This window comes from Odontesthes bonariensis, chromosome 24, assembly GCF_027942865.1.
Source record: "Odontesthes bonariensis isolate fOdoBon6 chromosome 24, fOdoBon6.hap1, whole genome shotgun sequence".
NCBI lineage: Eukaryota > Metazoa > Chordata > Actinopteri > Atheriniformes > Atherinopsidae > Odontesthes > Odontesthes bonariensis.
Window position 1 is genome coordinate 14,695,519 of NC_134529.1, and position 21,427 is coordinate 14,716,945.

Sequence of the window (21,427 nt, forward strand, 5' to 3'; positions counted from 1 at the left end):
GTCAGTCAGTCACCCTCACAGCTTTATAACTGGTTTAATAAGCACGCGCTGCCTGTGACTACAGGTGTTGATGATAAATTCCTCACGTTCTACTTTGACGTAACACCGTCAGTGCTGCGGTTGAAGCCCCGCCCCTCCCGCCGTCAACAACTGGATTCTAGCTATTTGTATTTTCATCAGCTAGCATTGCTAGCTTGCTAACGACGATTCGTTGCGCTCGGGGGGAAAACACGAGTAAATTTATCTGGATGGACTTCTAGTTATTCATATTTGTTTGAAACGGGCTCCATATTTTGCTCGTGTTGCCTATGCAAGCCAAAGGACCGACGGCAGCGGAGAAATCGACTGGCGTGCTGTCTTTTAGCCATCTCTGAAACCAGCTAAAATTTATAGATAACGCTAGCTTGCTGGATGACAGTTGCCACAGTTAGCTTCGTGGCTTACCAGTAACATAGCCGAGAAACAATGAATCGTCCCTGACATTGGTGAGTATAACTATGAACATTATATAGTAATATCTGTTCATTGAAGACCTTTTAGTATGACACGCCTTAGCGTCGCTTCGCAGGCTAACTGTGAGTGGCTAATCATCAGCTTGTTTGTAGCAGCAGCTGCTCAGAGCCACGCCTGGGCCATTTAAATCACTGTTTGATCCCCATGACATTAGAAGAGATTTATTTTTTTTATTTTTTTTACAACACATCAAATACCTAACAGTAATCATATTGATAATAGTGAAAGTAATTGTGCTGTCTTGTCCACAGAAGGTACTGCGGCCCTGTTGGTTGACACGTTGGATTTATCAGAGCCCATTACTAGGAAGGTGGGTCTTGGTTGACTCTGCGTTGGTGCCATTGAAGATAAGTGGGGTTAGTCAAAAGTCAGCTTGCTGATGCACGCTGGTTTCGATCCACCAGAGCTGCCAATATGATGCCGGTAAGTGCACACAAACCCCGCTCCACTTGCTTAAAGGAATAATGTCCCTCCAAATGTATTCATTCAGATCGGTGGTTTAGCTGTTATTGATTTGACTGGCTCCTTCTGCACAAAATCCAAACTGTGTGCAAGGCGAAAATGTCACGTCTAGCCCTGTAGTACGTTTTTAAAATAATTATGTAATTTGGGAGTGTCTGATCTATCTTTGATATTTGCTGTTTGGTATCTGTATTTGATACGGGAAAGATAAGATTCTCTTTAACATGAACTCATGAAAGGGTTGATGATGAACACAGTTTGAGTCTTTTACAGTCCACATACACTGATGTTAAAAGTTCAAGCAAGATCTCTTATCTGTCCAATGTCCCTTGTCTTCTACAGTGTACCTAATCCAAATGTGATATTAGTTCCTAGAAATAAGAACTTGACCTTTTATCCTTTATCTCAGACCAGAGTCCATAGTTGCTGCACTCACATTTATGGCAGATGGTTACAATCATTAAAACACTGGAAACATAAAAAAGAATACAAACATTTAGTTTGTGCTATACTTCATGTCAGTTTGTAACCAATTTTATGTCCTCTAGCACAATATGTTTTATACTCTGCATTGAGTTTGTAATCCATTACATTAAAATGAAGAGCAGCTATATTTACAGTACTGCATGTCAGCTCTGAGCCTGTTGGTTTCAAACTTTATAAAAATAAATTCTTATGAAACAAAGTACTGGATATTGGTTGCTATACTTAACACAGTTAGAACACTAGGTATTGCTTTATGTCTAATTTTTCTTTCTATTGTTTTTCTCTGGACTTGTTCAAGACACTGTGTATTGAATGGAATACCTGAGTAGCAACTCTGCAAGAGTAGTGCGTTGTTGGGACCTCTTTTGTTGTCTCTAGGGCTCAGATGGCAGCAATGAATTGTGGGAGAAGCTAGTGCGTTCCTTTTGGTTGTCAAGGAGGGCAACGTGAACTCAAACACGGGATAAGTTTACAGTTGGCTCAGTAAGGCACCATCATAACTGGAGCTATATTTGCTGCAGTTGTCAAGTCCTCAGGATTGGCTGCGACCGTAGAGTCTGTGGACAGTTGTGTCCTGTGGCACCGACAGGCTTTGAGACTCAGAGAGTCAGTCGAGCAGAGATGCACTGCGTTCTCGCGTGACTCCAATAGCCAATGAGACCTTGGCAGATCTAGGTCTGTGTGGCTGCGTCGACTAATGCTCTGTTGTTAAGGGGAACTTTAGAGCCGAGTGGATTGTCAAGTGGCATTAATCTCACACTGTGGAACCGGGCAGAGCGTGACTTACAGGAAAAGTAAACATTGCATCTCATTGTATCGCTCCCATTTTTGTTGAGGCTTAAAATAACACCAATCAAGTCACCGTGGTTATATTTGAAAGTGCTTGTCATTCAAAAGTGAAATGGGGAGGACTTTTACTGTTAAGCCTTTCCCACACTCGATATGAGCATATTAAAAGAGCCGGGTATTGATTTTTTTTAACAACTCACACTTGTTTAAGACTCTTGGAGTCCTTTTTTTTTTTTTTCTCCTCTTTTCTCTCATGGATGTAGAAGTATAAATTATTAATCAGATTTTCTAAATGCTGTCCTCAAATGCACATTAGTCAGCTTTCACTCAAAAGGATCCTTTAATAACCTGCACATCAAATCTTCCAAGGCTCTGGTACTTTCCCATTAATCTCTTTTAGTGCTGGATTTTCTTTTAGTCGTTTCAACTCGAAATCAAATACTTTTCCCTGTGACATTTCACATTTTTATGTGAAATGTCAAAGGAGTTGCGGCTTGATGACGACCAAACCCGTTCCTGCTCCTAGACCAGTCTGTAATCAGCCGGTAATCATGCATCATCGTTCAGGTCCAGTTAAAGGGAAACATGCTTACATGTTTCTCTCTTGCTCATCTTTTAATACGAAATGATTACAGGGACCGCTTTTCAGTTTCAGACACTGGTTGGTCTGATGCTTCAGTCTATTTCACATTCTTAGTCTCCACAGTAGCTCCTCTTACCTTCACAATGTGCCACATGGGCAATAAATATCACATTTATGCAGCACTAAATGGGTGTGTTACACCACATTAGTTACATAGTTGTCAAGAATGTAATTTTGTCATGTTTCACTGAATGGTATTCTTGAATTTAGGAATATTTACGGTGTGTGTTTGAGTCTTGCTTGCCGACTGTGCCAACTCTTGGCTTTTACTGATTTGTTTCTCACATTTTGGACATCTGTCAGCTTGCTGCTATGAATACTCGAGATGTAATTGAATTGTAGGCCTTTAGCTTTATTTCTTTAGGTTCACCAGTGAAGAAAACGTGAACATAAATACAGATGCAAACCACTGCTAATACTGGTAATACAAGAACAGAATCACTAGTTTAGACAACACAGGAAACTTCTTAAAACTCTGCCTAGTTCTTGGACAGATGAAACCAACTGAATTTGAACCAGAGTGATAAGGAGACCTCATAATGGAGGCAATGTTATGGGATGATCATGTGCGGCTGCCAGTGGAAATGGGTCACTGGTCTTTGTGGATGATGTGACGGCTGATGGAGGCAGCAGAATCAATTCTGAATTTCTGCTCGGATTCGAGTCTGGAACTTAAAAACTGATCCGACAACGCTTCACAGCACAGCTTGACAATGACCCAAAACAAAACAGCCGCAGCAACCCACAGACTTCTATATGCAAAGAAACAGACTGATGAAAAAGAACAAAAAGAGCCTCTTCAGACGTTGCTCCTGGTTTTTTTTTTTAAACAATTGTGATTTGTGTCTTTTCCTTGCTTTTGTTTTTTTTTTTAAGAAATTCAATCAGCCACCTGACCTCAAATCACTGGAGCATGCTTTTCTTTTGCTAGAAGCAGAACTAAGAAGCCTGTCTGACATCAACAGACAATATGCAGCTTTATCATGTGGCCAAGACGTACTAAGGTGTGAGAGTTGGATGTAGTTGCGTGGCCATGGGTCATTAAAGGGAGGGAGTTGGATGTTTATGTTGTTTATGGCCACATCTTAATAAGATATGTAGATGTTAAAAATAGCATAAAGATATCTGCCTCTTGTTTGTGTTTCAAACCAACGAGATCTCAACATATGCTCGCAGAGCCACTTTGTTCACATTTCTACAGGTAATTACCTCCGCCAAGGAGGTTATGTGATCGCCCGAGTTTGTCTGTTGGTTTGTCTGGATGTCTGGATGTTCGTTCGTTTGTCTGTTCGTGCTGCAATCTTGCGACCTGCCACAAGGTGGCGCGACCTCAAGGTGCCACAGCCAAACAGAGCCAAAGCCAGACAGAATGCATAGTGCGCGGATTTGCTGTAATTAGCACAACAAAAGATTGCAACGGGAAGCCAGTGTGCATAACTGCATATATCGTCATAATAACGGCGAACACTGCTTCCTGACAGAACACTGCTTCCCCACAAAACATTATAATAATAATAATATTAATAATAACAATAATAATTAATAACGGCGAACACTGCTGTTCAATAATGAATAGGGAGAAGGGAATGCCTCTTCTGCTGACAGCGCCAAAGAACAAGTAGCCCACATCAGGAACGTATGTCCATACATGGCTCGCTATCCGTAGGTTGGCGGTTGGCGGAGGTCTGCACTCTCTGAGTGCATTTCTAGTTGATACATATTTTAACAGTTTTTCTTGTCTTTTTACACTATCATCTTCACATGCTATAGGATTAGGGTTTGGCTGCATGTACCCGGCAGGTTATCGCCCTAGTGAAATGACAGGCAAAACAAGAAGAACACTTGATAATGTATGCTATTTATGAGAGCGGATAACTGATACCTTTTTTTTTTAACTACTCTGACCGATTTCAGGATTTACCGGTAGTTCCGTTTCATCCCGAGATGAATATGAAATTAAATCAAATATATCAATGCTTTATGTGTGGAAATAGGTCTTTGGTACGGAGCTTGCTCAGTTTACTGCAAGACAGATACTATAGGTGGTCATGCATTATTAAGATGTGGCCACAGAACAATATGAAAAATGATTTTATTTTATTCCTAGAGCAGTTAGGAAACGTGTGTAATCGTTGAAGTCCTCGTGGACCTGTTTGATTCCTCCTGACTGGGAACAAGTCAGCCAAGATTTACTGTCACAACATCTCCGTATCTCTCAGTGTTTTACCTCTTGAAATCAATAATTAACAATAAAGGCTGAGGGTTTAACCTCTCAAATGTTTTAAATTGCAAATTTGAGATTTTGCCAGAGGCTGAAAAAGAGGTTGTAGTGAATAGCGAGAAGTCTCGAGTTTTTTTGGAGGCTGTTGTCAAACACTGTTTAGGTTTTAGAACACATTATTTTAAAATCAGCCTGCGGTCAGAAGGGGTTAAGACAGAAACAGTGTAAAACTGATCCCCTTCTTGCCTGTGCGTGATAGTACCTTGACCCGCCTGCCGGTTACAGCTGTGCCCAGACTGTTCTCATTAGCAACGAGCCACCAGCACATCCCAGGCGCACTTTTCCGATAGAGGCACTTGTCGTTACTCTCCAACGCCCACATCACCTCCTGGTGACTCTTGATGTTTTTTACACTAGCTCTCTCTCTCTCTTTCTCCCTCTCCCCCCTCCCTCCCTGAACTGCACATCCAGCTTTTTTTTTTTTTTTTCCTCCCAAGTCTCCTCTGCAGCACTTTTCTAATGATCACACCACTGTCGGGTTTAGAGATCTGCTCGGGATGGCATGACAATTAAGTCTCGTGACTGCAAAAGCAGCCTCGCTACGATGAAGAGGTTTGTGACTATAGTGCTACGTGGCCTTGTTAGCCTCTCCAAGGAGAGCCCAATGTGGGCAAAGGAGCATCACCGGCCACCAAAGAAGGAGATGAAGAGGAAACGGAGAGCGGTCAGGCGAAGCAAGAGCATGGGCAGACGCAACTTAGTGAGGGCGGTTGGTATTTCTCCGGTGGTTTCTGATAAAGATCACAGGAGATTCTGTTGTCTACGCTCTCATTATCTTGATGCATATTCACATCACTTCATATTTTGTCACTCTGTAAGGGTGGTGTTCAGTATATACTGTAGTGTCTTCCTTTTTTGGGGGGGTGGTTTACAATGAGCCCAAATTTGCACCCGTGTTGCCGGATTGGTTAGTTGGTTGTGTAATTTGATTAAGGTTTGTTGTGATGTGCGCTCGCTGATGCTATCTCCATGCAGATGTGGTGTTCTAATATTATAATTTCAGTAAAAGGTGAATGTCTAAGACTTGAGTGAAGCATATGTGTAAATATGAAAGCACAATGTTTCTACGCGTACAACCAAAGGCATCAAGCGTGTCTGTATTCTATTTGGCGGTCTCATTGGGTTGCTTTGTGTTTACTTAATTTTTTTTCCTGTATGTCTTTGCACTTTATTATGCTGCTGTTAGCCGCCCAGTGTCCTGTGGTTATCGGCAACGCAACAACACACCAGTAAAGACATAACTAGTGTCAAGCCTTTTGTCAAATTTTAAAATTTTAACTCTTTTACTTGCAGTAAGGCATTTTACAAATTGTGACAAAATAAATGTATCCCTTAGTTCTTATTGACATTGTAAGAAGCAGTGTGAGAGCTTGCAGGGAAATGGGTCAGATCTGTGAAGGGAAAGCAAGTTGAGGTGTCTGCATTTTCCTTGGCACCATTGTTTTAAAATCCTCAGCCTCCCGAGTTATTTGGGCTTATAGTCAAGAACAAAGCAACACAGGCTCCCAAGTGCAAGTGATCTCATTGTTTCATTTAGGCTGCTGCTGAAAATGTCAGTGAATGGCAGGGTTGCATCGCTCCAGAGCTTGAGTCACTTTCTCCCGGAGTCGCAGTCTATAGGTAGCTGAGTGACTAAAGCTTAATTATATATATGACAGTGATGTGCGCTGGCAGTAACTGCTGCTCTGAAAATGCAGCTTGCAGCTGTATGCAAAATGATGCACCTCACTAGTTTGGATGTGTGCATTGTTAATCATTTAGCTTTTACATTTTATTTTGTGTTTTGTTTTGTTTTTCCTTTTTAATCAGGCAAAGTCTTGAAGGCAACATGTTCCTGTAAGGTTAATGAGCTCTTCACTCTGGTATGTGGGTGTGTAAGAGTTGTTTGATGGCCCCATCCACACGTAGCCGGGTATCTGCTAAAACGAATATATTTTTCTACGTTTGGACCTGTCATCCACATGAAAACGCATAAAAACGCATCGTAAACGAATGTTTTTAAAAACGCCGGGCAAAGTGAAGATTTTTGAAAACTCCGTTTATGCAGCTGCGTGTAGACAGAGATAACCGGAGTTTTGCGTTTTCGAACGTCACAATATGCGCCAAAACAACAACAAATCTGCTCTAAAGTCTAAAGTGCGACCTTTGTTTACTGAAGAAGCATGGATGCCTTGAGAATTGTAGTGGTTATTATTGTGCAGGCGCTGTTTACTGCCTTGATTTTACACGCCCAAGTCGTACTCCCAGAGGAATGGCGTGACAATTTCGCATGTCCCGGTCCTCAGTCCTCTCGCTGTCGGAATTATTACGTCCTCATTTCGAGGGGCAGTCCACTGTCATGCAATCACCTGTCAGTGTGCTCAAAAAAGTTGCGTGCACACTTTATTATTTAGCTGACAAGGGCAGATTGCGCTAAACAGCAAATGCATTTGGGTTGTCAAGACAGGTGAAAACGCAGATGTTCGGTTATGTGTGGAAGGTGTTTTTTCGAAAACGAGGTAATGTGGATACAGATTATTTTATAAACGGAGGGGGGGGGAACATTCGGTTTTAAAAATACCCGGCTACGTGTGTACATAGCCTTAGGAACTTGTTGGTCTTTATCACCCCACCCCCCCTCTACATTCTTCTTCTGTGTTTTTATTTAACTCGAGCCTTCTCTGTTGACACTTTGTAGTGAAACTACACAGGTCTAACAGGTTAGTTCCAGTGAATTGGCTGGCAGAGATATGCATATTTCATTTTCCAGTGCCCAGTTTGCTCTGATTGGTCAGCAAAACCCGGCGTGAACACATTCTGTTCACTGTTTCACACCACCTCTCCTGTTTTTTTTTTAAAACCTGAGAACACGTTTCCTTGTATAAAAGATGACTATAACCCACATAATGCAGGATGAGTCAAAATCCTAAAATATGTCATGACCAATGAAACGGATTTGATTGAATTCGGGGTTTTTAGATGCAAATCTTACCTGAACTCAAATTGAGACACTTTTCAAATGCAGCTAATGTTTTTTCCCACTGACCAGCCTCCACAGAGTGCTCCGTGCCCCAGGAAACTCTGCCCTGCAGAGGGAAAAACATATTGCAATAAAATGACCTCCACTCTTAGTTTTCTGGTTTGTTTTCACCTCCCACAAGCTAAAACGTATGAACAATTTCTCATTGGTTAAAAAATATCTTGACGAAGACATCTCTGGTTTAAAGTTTAATATTCAGATCCTTTAACAAAGAACATTATTTCTCTGTGGAACTGAAAGCGGGGGTGCAGGTGTGTCAGCATTGCTGTTTCTTTGTCCATTTGTCTGCAAGATTACACGTAAACTGGAAAGTAACAATTTCATCAGACTTCAAGAGTTGCAGTTGGGCAAAGGGGGAGCTTTGAAAAATGTTGCTCAGGTTGGGATAATTTTTGTTAGAATTGTAAAATACAGGATTAACTAGGACGGAAGGTGTGTGGTTATTTATTTTTAATTATTTTTAATTGCTAATGTTTTACAAGCTAAATTCAAATAAGGTCTATTTCTCTAAGCCCCACAGATGTATTGAAATCAACAACTCGTTACTTAGCAGGGACTGAATCTCCTTAGATATGACATGGAAGCTTGGAACATCTGTCTTTGGTGATTTATTTATTCATGTTCATTTATTCATTGCCTGACTTTAAGCTCTCCTCATTTTAGGTTTATGTGCTCTCTGTGTGTGGGCATCACTTGATTAAACGTGTTTTCTTTTGTTTGATCTATAAACGATTTCTATTCATAAGTGTGTGTCAGTTTTGAAAAGCAGTGAAACATGAAGGTCGGTACCTGTGGGGTGACCACATGATGCAGATACACTCTGTGGGAATTGAAGCTTTGAATACGTCGCCTCGTTCTCTCTTTTTTTTTTTTTTTTCCCAAATCTTGCTTTGTGATTAGAAAATTAAACTCATAAGCATTACATTTGCAGACATTGTGCTCAGTAACCCTTCAATCTTAGGATATTGTCCAGTCCTTTAAATGTAGGGTAGAAAGAGCAGTTCAGACACTCGCAGGTTTTATCTAGAAGATAACTTGTCTGTTTATTTCATACTTTAACTTGACCTGTTATCACTATTCAGGAAGTTATGTTTGGGATATTGTTTATATCAAATTTGGAGTTACTAGAGACATCCACTGAGTAATTCAAACTGTTACTTGTTGAGAATTTGAAAAGAAGTCAATTATATATCTGCTTTCATGACTTTTATTCTTATATAAGTGAAGCAGACGCAGATGAGGGCACGCGTTGCTGTGTTTTTTTTGTTTTTTTTTTACCTTTTTTAGTCTGAACTAAATCGGGTCGAGAGTAAAAGCGTCTGCACAGTGAGCTTTGTACTCCACTGGATTGGATTAAACTTCATCCTTAAACAGCAATATCACAGAATGACGTATTTTACTCCCTGTTCTATATTTATTCTAATGTTGTGTCGTTTTGTTATTAGTTCTCCTACTTAGAGTTTTGTTCCTCACACAGATGATATTGACGGTGTACCTCAGTGACGGGGAACAGGCTGTGACCGAGGTGCCCATCACACCTGAGACGACGTGTCGTGATGTGGTCGAGTTCTGCAAAGAGCCCGGCGAGAGCGGCTGCCATCTGGCTGAGGTCTGGAGAGGCAACGGTAAGATCTGATGGGAAGCTATGCTTCGCTTGTTATGGAGCCTGTTTACCTGCTCATGTGCACACAGTTATTCCGAACGGCTTCTTTTCTCGTGTAGCGCAGCATCCAGTTACAGAGGAAGATGACGATTACATGATCTGAGGTCCCATTAGATGCTGAGCCTGATGCCTCTTCTTTTTTTTTTCTTTTTTTTTTTTTGCATAGTAATTTAATTTTGTAAAGCCTTTGGCTGTCTTTATTAATCTTAAAAACACACATTTTATTTATGAGGCATTAATTTGTTGAGTATAATGAACAGAGCATTATAAAGAGGAGGAAGGTGTGATGCTAGTGCGATCATTTACATCAAGTACGAATGCATAGGTCAGAATGGGGTTACGTTCCGGTACAGACCACAGCACTGTCATAACGGATTCAACTGGGTCTAAATGATTTGAACCCATCACATCGCTTTGCTGACATGTGTTCTCAGCGTTTTTTTGCTGAGGGCCCCACTCCTCCTGTTCAACAACATCCATCCCCGGGCTTTATTAGCCAAGTTATGCAATCATGTAAGGCCGGTGCCTGATAATGCAACTGCCTGACGCCCGAAACCTTGTTAAACATCAATATTTGTCTCCATCTCTTTTGATTGAATTGTATTCTCTTTGAATACCCTGGGCTATAATCCTAAAATGCTAAAAAATGTTAAGCTCTTACGGTTATCCGTTCATTTCAGCAGACTCTTCCTGACGGGTCGTGTCTTGTTCGCACAACAGCAGCCATACAGATGTGTGGCGTGCTGCATTGTGCTCAGAAACAGCCTAAAAATGTGAACTGTTGCATCTCTGCTCTTTGCGGTTGATGTGGTTCCATCTGCCTCCTCGAGTTGTGACCTTCAGCATTCACGAGGCAGTTCCCAGGCTGGATTAAAGTCCGCCCCTCCAAGTCTGAGCCCATGGTTCTCAACCAGAAAAGGGTGGAGTTCTCCCTTCAGTGGAGGAGTATCTCAGGATTTGTCCCCTTTATCGCCTCCCTTTGGAAGTGTGCTGAGCACATCCAACTGGGAAGAGATCCTGGGGCAGACCCAGAACTCGCTGTAGGGATCGTATATCCCCTCTGGCCTGGAAACAGCTCAGCATCCGCCATTTAGAGCTGAAGAGTGTTTCTGGTGAGAGCAACGTCTGAGTTTCTCCCCTGGAGCTGTTGCTTCCACAACCCAATGTCAGATAAGAAGATGGATGGATTGATGCTTTTTCTCATTTCAAGTCAGGAAAGATGAGGCTTGGCATAGCATTCGGACTGAAAGCTAACACAAAACCCTTATAAAAGCCCAAATGCCATCTTTACCCTTTAACTATTTGTATGAATTGAACTTGGCAGTTGGCAAGCTTCACTCTGCAACTAGGCTTTTAAATGTCACAAAGATCATAAGATCACATCTGATCACCCCGTTTCTTCTTTCCTAAACTTTTCTGCTGTTCAGAGCGAGCGATCCCCTTTGAGCACATGATGTATGAACATCTGCAGAAGTGGGGACCTCGGAAACAAGAAGTCAAGTTCTTCCTCAGGCATGAAGATTCGCCAACTGAGAGCAGCGATCAAGGTGCGTAGTGTGCAGAGCGCTTTCTCTGCTCTGTGTTGTCTCCTGATGCACAGGCTTGAATAGTTGAAGGTAGATTCAGTAGATGTCAGAAGGCCTCTTGGTGGTGGATACATTGCTTTCTTGCGTTCACTGCATCAAAGTTTTCTTCAATAGGGTTAAGATGTATCTCAACACCACAAATGGTATGTGGTCTTTGCTTTTTTCCCCCCCCATTGAGCCAGTTTCTAACTGTAAACAGTTTTAATCTCTAATCCTTTGCTGTTACGTATTTAAAATCAGTTGCAGAATGGGAGGAAAAGAAGTTTAATCGATGCTTAACAGGGGTCATTTGAAAGACGTTTAGACTCTCACTCTATTGACATAAAACTTTTGCAGTTGCATCTGATTGGAGCAAAGCCAGATAAAAAGGGCAGGTCAAGCATGCCTCCTAAATGAATAAAGAAAGCCTGCTCCGTACAAGATAACTACATCACAATCACTGATTTTAAGTTCCACATATAAGAAGTAGGGGTGCAGTAATTTGGCCACTAGCTGTGCTGGTGATTTATTTTCCCTTTTATTGCCAGGGAAACCATGAAATTTACTTTGTTACAATAAATAGGTCGTCCTTTTTTTTTTCTTTTTTTTTTCACACTGCTGCCACACCCTCTTTAAATGAACACAAATGGATTCATACAAATGTATTTTAAAAAGTTTTTGATTATAAATCTTTCACATGTGGAGATCCATTGAAGAAGAAGAAAAAACACTGTTTCAGAGGACTTTTTAGCTTGTTAAACCATTACTAAATCAGTGACGTCTGGACCAACAACATTAAATGCAAATCAATTCCGTCAGTTTCTGGGCAAAGTCGATGCAGCACAACCAGGACGTGCCAGATCAATATCGGTCTCTGCCATCAGTTGGTGTTATCCTATTCTGAATATATCTCAGTGCATCCCTAATAAGAACTGCACTCCAGGTTAACTGGTGACGGGTCTCGCAGATAAAAGCCTGGCCTCTCATTTCTGTGTCTAACTGAAGTTGTTTATGCACTGGAATTTATTTGAGAAATGTAGATTCAACCACATGGAGACTCTTTTTTAAGTGTGAAAACAAAACAAACGCTTGCGAACATTTATATATTTGCTCGCATATTTTCATAGACATCGTTCTTTATTAAAATCCTAAGTCCCTCTGACACGTACAGCCCTGTCATGATTCTCAGTATATTCCAGAGCGTGCTTGTTTTTGACCATGTTGTGTTTTTTTTTTTCTGTCCTGGGTTTCTAATGGCTAGTCTTCTTCTTTCGGCAGGGAGTCAACCAACTCAGGATCAAACAAGTCACAGAGGTGGAAATACTGGAGAGAAGCACAATGAGAATGGGGTGAGAAATAATTGTCTTCATTTTGTTATACACCGATGTCCTTATAAGTATGCCGTCATTATGGAGGACCCACCCACACTGTTGAGGTTATCTTTCACTCGTAAGCAAGAGGCATGAAAAAACTAGACCAACTTTCCAAGAGGAAGCTCCGCATTGATAACACCTGCTGTCAGCCTGAACCAATTTAATCCAGACATTACAATTTCAGTCTTGCCGTATGAACCATTTTTATGTGCCTGTATGCACAACGATAACTTCAGTCTCTGTTAGTGAAAGTGGCTGCATCAGTGGGCATATGACCCTGGTGTTTCCTGTTTGGTGTACCCGTTGTTTCCATGTTCAGCTCTTTCGCTTTAGGAACCGTCCACTAGAAGATGTGAATGACTCCTGATAAGAGCCGCCTCTGGCGCAGCGTTCTTTCTCTGTCAGACAAAGTGTCCCAGTTTTTGCACTACCAAAGTGTTGTGGTCAAGGAATTGTTACTAATTGAACCTTAAGGGGTTAAGAGAAGAAACACGGCTCAGCGGAGGATGGCGTGAGCGTAGTTTTTGTTTGAAGAAGAAAGAAAAAAAAAAGAGGAAAAAATAATCATGGCGCTGTGGTACAAGAGCAGCCAGGAGCCATTCCTTTTTATTATCCTAAATCTGAAACTTTCAGCTTTGTTTGGGTTGAGCTTTGCATTGTTCAGGTGCATTCAGTTAGAAATGAATTAATGGATTAAAAACAAGACTTTGCTTTATTTGAGAAATGTATGCGAGAGATATATATATATATATATATATATATATTTACGGCCTTCATCCGCGGGGCGCCCACTCACACAGACTCGATAACCAAGGGTTCAGTTGATTTCCTCAAAATGCAAAGAAATGGTGTGCCTGGAAAAACAGACGGGAAGGTTGTATGATATTAAAAAAGCACAGAGGTGTGAAATGAAGTTTGATGGACTGATGAAACGGAATCAAAATGTCAAAATGATCGGAAGGGACGGCTCATGACCCGAAGCACCACTACATCAGTGAAGGCCAGGGCTTCGGGATTAATTTGCCGCATTAGGATTTACGGAGGATTTCGCTACTGGCAGAAGTGCCAGGGTGAATTTAAAGGGGCAGTCTGTGTGCTCAGATTTAGACCCGTGCATTGAAAATCACTGGACGGCATTTCATCACTTAGCTGGCCAAAGATTATTGATATGCAGTTAAAGCAACCCAAGAGTATTTCAGGATGAGAAGGTGGACTATCCTTGAATCGCCGAGGCCTGTTAAATGATATGATGGTCCGTGAGAGGATCCTTCCTTTGGCTCTTCCTCAAGCCACAGAGGCCGTCTCTACACCAAGCAGAACTGAATATATCCACTGAGGGGATGCTGCTTCTTAACAGCAGACGGGGGGCCTCAATAGAGTACTGCATCGATTGTATGCGTTTGAATTTCATAGATCGGTTTCTGTGTTCGTAGATGTATTGACAACTCAAAAAAAGGTTAATTTTGAGGCTGGATTATTCATTCTGTCGTGTTGACAATGCTTTTTTTTTTTTGTTGTTTTTTTGCCCCAACAATAGAAGAAGAGATTCCAGGAATCAAGTCAGTGGGGTTACGTGGCACTGTAAAGAATCGGATTAATGGCTAAATTACAATAAGACTGAGTTATTAAGTTCATGTATTCACCTTAGTTTGACTAAAAATTGGACCGGATCGGGTTACTCACAGTTGGATTAAGGCCCCGAGAGAACTCGGTTGAAAGTCACACTAAACGTGCTTGTAGACGGGAAAGCATGTGGTGAATTGGACTTTTGAGTTCTACGCATGCTCAAGATTTTGTCCCGGGGTTGTGACCCGGAAGTTAAAGGAGACGATATTATTGTTGTTGTTGCCTCCGTCGGAAAGAAACAAACAACGTGATGGAGAATGCGCCTTTGTGCATCGCGTCTGTGCAATAAGCAGCTCACCACAAACAAAATGTAGAGGGACGTAGCTTCATCTTGCTCTTCATTCGCCATTTTCTCAAATCTCGAGTTTGTTGGTGGTGGTGAAGAGGTCAACCGGAAGTGGTTCTATTAGCAAATAAGGCGCATAACCCAATTATAGCTATAATCGAATTAAGCTCATCATGTAGACCCACTGAGTGACAAGAATGATCGACTATCAAAGGGCTATCGTGTGATCACAAAAACCTTTCAGGTGTTGGAAAATGTTTGTGTCTCAAAATGTTGTTGAAGAGTAGATCATGTTATCCACGGTTGGATCTTGGTAATAATTTGGACACAATTACCATTTCAGATATAATCCGTTGCACATCAATACACTTCTTAGATGGTTGTATGATCCCACAGAAGGACAACACTCATCAGTGGGCAAATGGAAGCTGAGTCTCCCTCCCTCGTGTGCTCATTCAGGTGCCCCCACCCCCTACATGCAGGCGTGTGCGTCTGTTTCTCCCTCGGGTGTATTGTCACTGATGCAGTGTAGCTTAAAGTGCATTTGAGCGTCCCTCTGTGTGTGTGTGTGTGTGTGTGTGTGTGTGTGTGTGTGTATGTGTGTGCCAGTAGCTTCCTCCTCTCTCCTCATCTCGGCTGCGGTTGATTCACCTCACCTCCCCCTTCAGATTCTTTCTAGACATTCTTACGTGAATGCCTTGAGTCTCGTGGGCGGGACTGCAAAGACTGTAAATGAAGCGTTTCATTCAGTTGAGGTGAGTCAGAGTAATATCTGCCTCCACTAATCAAGTTGGTGCAGTGCATAGTAGTTTTGCCCTTGCTTGTTTATCGCTTGTTTGGGATTATCTAAAACTGTAATGCATACACTTACACTTTGTAAGCCTCTTCTAAATCTCGTCACCAGTAAAGAAGGCTCTTTCTGAACCAGTAATAACCCACTCTGACTTTTCTGGCATCATCTCCTGCCTCTGAGTATCTTTTCTGAGAACATTTCAGTAATGCTTGTAGTTTAGAGGAGCGTGAAAGTTGTTTTTATCGGAAGGTGCCAGTGTACAAGACATTGGGAGGTCTGATTTTTAAAGGAAAAAGTCGAACTGAAAGCATTAGAGATGTCCGTTTCTCTGCAAGCTCTAAAACCTCATGTGGGTGCTGCAGTTTGGAAGGAGGGACCTTAATGAGGACTGTATTTTCACCTATTACGCTGGTACAGCTGAATGGAAGTGAGTTGGTCAGTTGTTTGTTTGTTTGATCATTCAAAAACTGCACATTTGTTCAACTAGTCCCAAAAATTGTATCTGGAATAATCACTGTTCAGTTTCACCACAGTTGTTTCTCTTTCTGAAAGCTCCTAATCTGGGGTAGGATTAAAAAAAAGACAAAGATAAATACATACAAAAGCAGATTTTTTTGTGACTTCCTTCAGTAGCTGGAACTACAAACAAGACTAAAAGCACCTAACCTGTTGAGATGTAGAAGGAATGAGCTGCGAGTTGACAGAGCGATTAAAACTGTCTCTTGACGGCAAGATGTCACTGGATTGCAACCTGATTGTCAAATAGAGCGTGTCAGTGTTGAGTTTGTGCCTGTGTGAGTGTCCTATGGATGCATCTGCTTGCCCTGCAGTTTAAAACATGCATGTTGGGTTAGTTTTATTGCGACTGGGTGCGGGCGTGCGCTTGCATGGCAGCCTGTCTCTCTATGCGTTAAGCCTGCACTGGCAGTTTTTATGTACTTTCTGTCCATCCCATCATCAAAATAATGCTGTACGCTGCTAATGGTGATCTTCAGTCTTCGGTAACAAAACCTTTACGGTCTTCTGGAGAACGTGGGAGAGCAGAAGTTTGTGTAGTTATATCTGATGAAGCTGAACCTCCAACAGGGTTCATGTTTCATTTTGGTGGATTAAAATTTGCCCTCTGGTGATTCTGTGCATTTGAATAATGCAGCAACCTTAGTCTGGAGGAAGCTTTGCTGTCCCAGTTTGGTGTTCTCTTCCCCATGTGATATGATATGAAGCCACCAAATGGCACATTGCACTCATAGGCTGAGATGTCTTGCTCACTGAGTCTTCATCAGATGTAATGTCTCCTACTTTTTGATCCAGAAGCTACTGAAATCAGACGTCTTTTGAAATAAAATTTCTGCGACTGGCTTTTGGCGCAACTAGTTTCTTTGTGGGTTTTTTTTGTTTTGGCACTTTTATCCTTATATAATGTTCTCCACTTATATAACTTTAGATGCCGGATGTATTATTTTGCTCTTAATGACCTCCAGATTGGTCTTTGACGTGCTTGCGTATCGTGACAGAGTTGTGCGTTGGCACGAAGAAGAACACAAAAATGCGGGACAATGACTCGGTGTTCAGAGGCAGCTTTTCAACTTGCGTAGCTTTTGCTCAAAGCCGATAAATGTTGATGTTGAGGTTGGAGGAAAAGTGGCGTATGTTCTAAAGTGCGTCATCCTACTTAAAGCTGTTGTAGGAGGAAACAAAGTGCCAGGTCACGGCCTTTTCAGAATCAAATAGCTTTTAGTACAAGCAAGATAAGCCCTAATTTTTAAACCTACTGTTCATAGTAGGAAGTTTGTTTGAGTTTTTTTTTCCCCCATCATTGGCGTTTGAATGAAGTCGGGATGACCCAGCACCAACAACCACACTTTTGACTGTTTGGAAGTCCTCATCCCTCTTCTGCGTTTCAGCATCTCAGTGGGTGTCAACATTAAGATCACTCTTTTCAGATATAACTCTCTTGACCAGTGTGTGTGTGTGTGTGTGTGTGTGTGTGTGTTGGTGTGTGTTGGTGTAGGTGGGGAATCAGCGTGTGGAGCTCACGCTGTCAGAGCTGCAGGAGATGGCCACACGACAGCAGCAACAAATCGAGGCTCAGCAGCAGATGCTTGTTGCAAAGGTAGCGCCTTCATTCTTTTATCTAACCCTTCTCTGAATGTTATGATGATATTTTAATGAAGATATGTGCTGTTTTATTAACAAAGGAGCTTCCTGCATTAATGTTTGATATATTCATGACTGTTCTTGGTTAGGCTCTCTACAAGTTGGAATCTCTTCCTTCTTTTCCATTTTATGTTATGAAATTAGATTTTCTTTTTACTTTAAAATGGATGTCAGTAAATTTGACATTGCTTTAAACCTTTAATGTTCTTATCTGCAGTTTTGGTAGAGCCCATTTTAAGTGGCTTTTCTGTATCGTATTAACAATGTTTGGAAGTCAGCTCTGGTTAGGGGTGTAATGCTCACAGGGAGTACATGTGTCGCCATTAGTTTTGAAACTTTTACAAATGAAGTGATATCTTATCAATTTTTTACAAACAACATAGATTCTTATTATTCTTACCTCAGGGGAAAAAAAAAGCTTTTTTCCACAAATTTTTTGTCTGTTCCCGCAGACAAAGTTTGGCAGGTGAGGTTCGAGTTCACATTTTAGAACATTTTTGAAAGGCTTTAGAAAAATAAACCTGTTTAAAGTTGTCATTTATGTTCACGTTGCTCCTGTCAGTCGTCTGGCAGGCGCTCTTCTTTGGGTGGTTTGTTTGCCCTTTTCTTTTCTTTTTTTCTTTTTTTTCTCACCGTGTCCAAGAAAATCTTCTTTGTCTCCGAGGGGATGATGAAGATTACCAGTGACGGTAAATTATAAGAAAAGTGCACTTCGTTTAGAAAATGAACTTAAAAGTGACTTAATTAAAAACCCAATGACGGTAGGGACAAACGAGTTCTTCAGTCTGTTGGTCCCTGCGTTTTGGCTTTATAAATCCAAGGCCTGATGGAAGCAGAGAGAAATGACCTTATCGCAGTATTTCCACAGTTGATGTGACAGACTCAGCTCTTTGCATTGTGGGAGACAATAGGCAAGCTAAAGTAAGCAGATGATTATTTTTGGCATACTGCAGATTCAGCATTCCCTTTTTAATCCCAAGTCTGTATGCTTCATTCTACATATTTGCTAAATCAGTACATAGAGCTAATGCCAAGCATGGCTTCACAGACAGCCAGTGACTGCAGTATAGAGTGCAGTAAGAGAAGAGGACGTTCTGATAGTAAGACCTTCTGGGTTCTACTGCGTCCACCAGTTCCCCTGCTGAAGTAACTTTGGGACATTGCAGATTGGCCATTAGTTGAGTTAATTTCAGGACACGGCCTTCAACAACTTTGTTGGATCCACTGATGCATTAGTCTCAGCCAAAGAGTCTGTCAGGACCTTAAACGGGGACAACCGATTCTGCGATAAACGAGCGGGGATGCAGTTTGAGTCATGCTGCTGGAATCGTCCACTCTGTCAGAAATGATCCTTCGGTCATGATATGAACACATACACGGATGCAGTGCATAAGAAGCACTCAAGCACGTCAAATCCTGCAATTAATTAAACTTTCACTTGGATTTATGTTTATTTATGCATATGTTTTTAGATTTATGATTTATGTGACTTACTAATTAAACATTTTTGATGATATATTAGTTATTTTAAAGCGTTCCGTCCTTTGGGCGTATCGATTTAGCTCTCCTGCTTTTATATTGTGGCAGAGTTGGGAGCAGACCTCCATATAAATTGTCTACGCTGTCACTCTGTGTCGCTCCAGTCTGACCTGCGTGCTTGTGGTTTGCTGATCAGTCATGCAAGATGAAGCCACTGTAAACCCGCTGATAAAGACCATTTATTGCCATTGTTATGGTGTCTGAAAAGTAGGCCCACTTGAAGCCCTGCAGTCATTCGGAAACTTGGGCCTGTCATTTCCTATTTTTGGACCCTAACTGGAGCAATTCTCAGTTGGGTTGAGATGAAGTCATTCGACCCTTTCCTCAGCCCTTCGACCGTCTTGACACAGCACAGAATATCATTTAATACACGCAATAAAACGATTGAGCCTAGTTAAAGGTGCGTCTGGCTTGGAAATATCTTTTTAGCTTTGTGGTGGGGACTTGTGCAGGTGTTGTCATTTTTGACTTGCAAATATCCAATTAGCAGCTAAAATTTGACCAAACTTGGCCTGATGATGTATCCTCTGAACTTAAAAGAGCACCTCCTTGCGTCTCCCTGTAAAATATCATTCCCCGTGTCACTATCTAAAGGAGCAACGGTTGCGCTACCTGAAGCAGCAGGAGCGGCGTCAGCACCAAACCGTGTCGGAGAGTGAAAAGCTGCAGAGGCTGAAGGAACGTGTGGACAGCCAAGAGGCCAAGCTCAAGAAGATACGGGCAATGAGAGGCCAGGTGGACTACAGCAAGGTCATCAATGGCAACCTGTGTATGTATACTTCAAATTACCGCCCTTTAGAGGCTTTTACCTGCTCATAATATTGAGTGGGAATGGGCTGATTCACAAATAGTTCACGGTTTTAGATATGAGCATCAGATTCTGGTGTGCAATTTTCCAAAAGTTCTGTTAAAACCTTTTGTGTAAGAATGATAGGATTATTCTTATGAATCACAGCTGTGATGATGAGATTGAAGCATTTCTCTAGCTGATGGAATTTGTTTTTTTGTTTTTTTTTTTGGTCACGTGCAGCAGCAGAGATCGAGCAAGTTAGCGGCCTGTTCCAAGAGAAGCAGGCTGAGTTACAGACAGCGGTGCTGAGGGTGGAGCAGCTAAGCGTGCAGCTGGAAGACCTGCGGAGGGGAAAACTCAATGGCATACAGTCCGGCCTGGGTGGCCAAGTAACAGGCGCTGCAGCCCTAGAGCTCCGTAAGCTGTACCAAGAGCTTCAGGTAATGCTCTGCCACTTCTTACAGATTCCATTCCGTTTTCTTAACCCTTGACCGCAGCGATGGCTGTGACTACACATTTGTTTAAGATCACATTCATTGTCCTCAGATTCGGAACAAATTGAACCATGAGCAAAACAGCAAGCTGCAGCAGCAGAAGGACCTTCTGAACAAGCGCAACATGGAAGTGACGCTCATGGACAAGCGCATCAGCGAGCTGCGGGAACGCCTCTACAAGAAAAAAGCTGAGGCACGTCAAAAAGAGAACCTTCCTGTAAGACTAGGACCACTTGACGCATCTTTGGTTGAAATGACTCTGACAGAAGTTCTTTCCTTTTTAAGAAATCAGTTTTGAAACATTTTTTAGCTCTTTTTTAATCTGTAGGTTCTCTTTGATAATATGAAAACGAGTTGTTTGTTCTCCTCTGTTTATTTCTCCTCACGTCAACATGTGAAATTGACTCTTTCCTCTTACAGCTGAATAGAGCCAATGGGCCTCCTTCTCCCCAGCCCGCTCCGGGCACTTTGGGTCGCGTTGCTGCTGTTGGGCCGTATATCCAGGTTCCTGTACCAAATCGACAGGATGGAGGCTACACCATGCCGCCCGATCCACTGAAGCCACAAACACTAGGTGTTAATAACCAAGCCAACCAAGGCCGCCCCAAATCAGGTTGGTAGCTGCTTTTATTTATAGGGCATCCGTTTCCAAAAGTTCAAGACAAACTTGAATACGTGCAATACCAGATGTAGACTTCTTAGGTCAGGGTTATGGTCTGTCCTTAGACACCTTAGATTGAAAAATGCAGTTCTTTCAGACCATAAATCAAACCTTTCACTACTATACAAGCAGCACATCCTGCATGTTTGACTGTTATCTCTTCATGGGCCCAAACCGTTTCTTTCCTACCTAAACTCAGTTGGCTCTCAACCAGGACTTAACTTCTGTGATTTCTTTTTTCCTTCCTCTCTAACCTCACTCTCTTCCTGTGTTGTGTTGACTGTGTG

At 41.9% G+C, this 21,427-nt stretch overlaps 1 protein-coding gene across 3 annotated transcripts in view; it reads left to right on the forward strand.

The window, feature by feature from the left end:
* Nucleotides 1–116: 116 nt before the first annotated feature.
* The window catches only part of ppp1r13bb (protein phosphatase 1, regulatory subunit 13Bb), a 29,376-nt gene continuing 8,065 nt past the window's right edge, over nucleotides 117–21,427 (forward strand). The window contains exons 1-10 of one of the 3 annotated variants that reach the window (XM_075458501.1): nucleotides 117–485; nucleotides 765–936; nucleotides 9,671–9,818; nucleotides 11,284–11,403; nucleotides 12,700–12,770; nucleotides 17,511–17,612; nucleotides 19,790–19,964; nucleotides 20,226–20,425; nucleotides 20,532–20,672; nucleotides 20,900–21,092. In XM_075458501.1, the coding sequence (XP_075314616.1) occupies nucleotides 928–936; nucleotides 9,671–9,818; nucleotides 11,284–11,403; nucleotides 12,700–12,770; nucleotides 17,511–17,612; nucleotides 19,790–19,964; nucleotides 20,226–20,425; nucleotides 20,532–20,672; nucleotides 20,900–21,092 (1,159 nt within the window). In that variant the 5' untranslated portion in view covers nucleotides 117–485; nucleotides 765–927. Of the gene's footprint in view, nucleotides 486–764; nucleotides 937–9,670; nucleotides 9,819–11,283; nucleotides 11,404–12,699; nucleotides 12,771–17,510; nucleotides 17,613–19,789; nucleotides 19,965–20,225; nucleotides 20,426–20,531; nucleotides 20,697–20,899; nucleotides 21,093–21,427 lie in introns of all 3 variants that reach the window. The other 2 variants (XM_075458500.1, XM_075458502.1) reach the window with 2 other exon arrangements.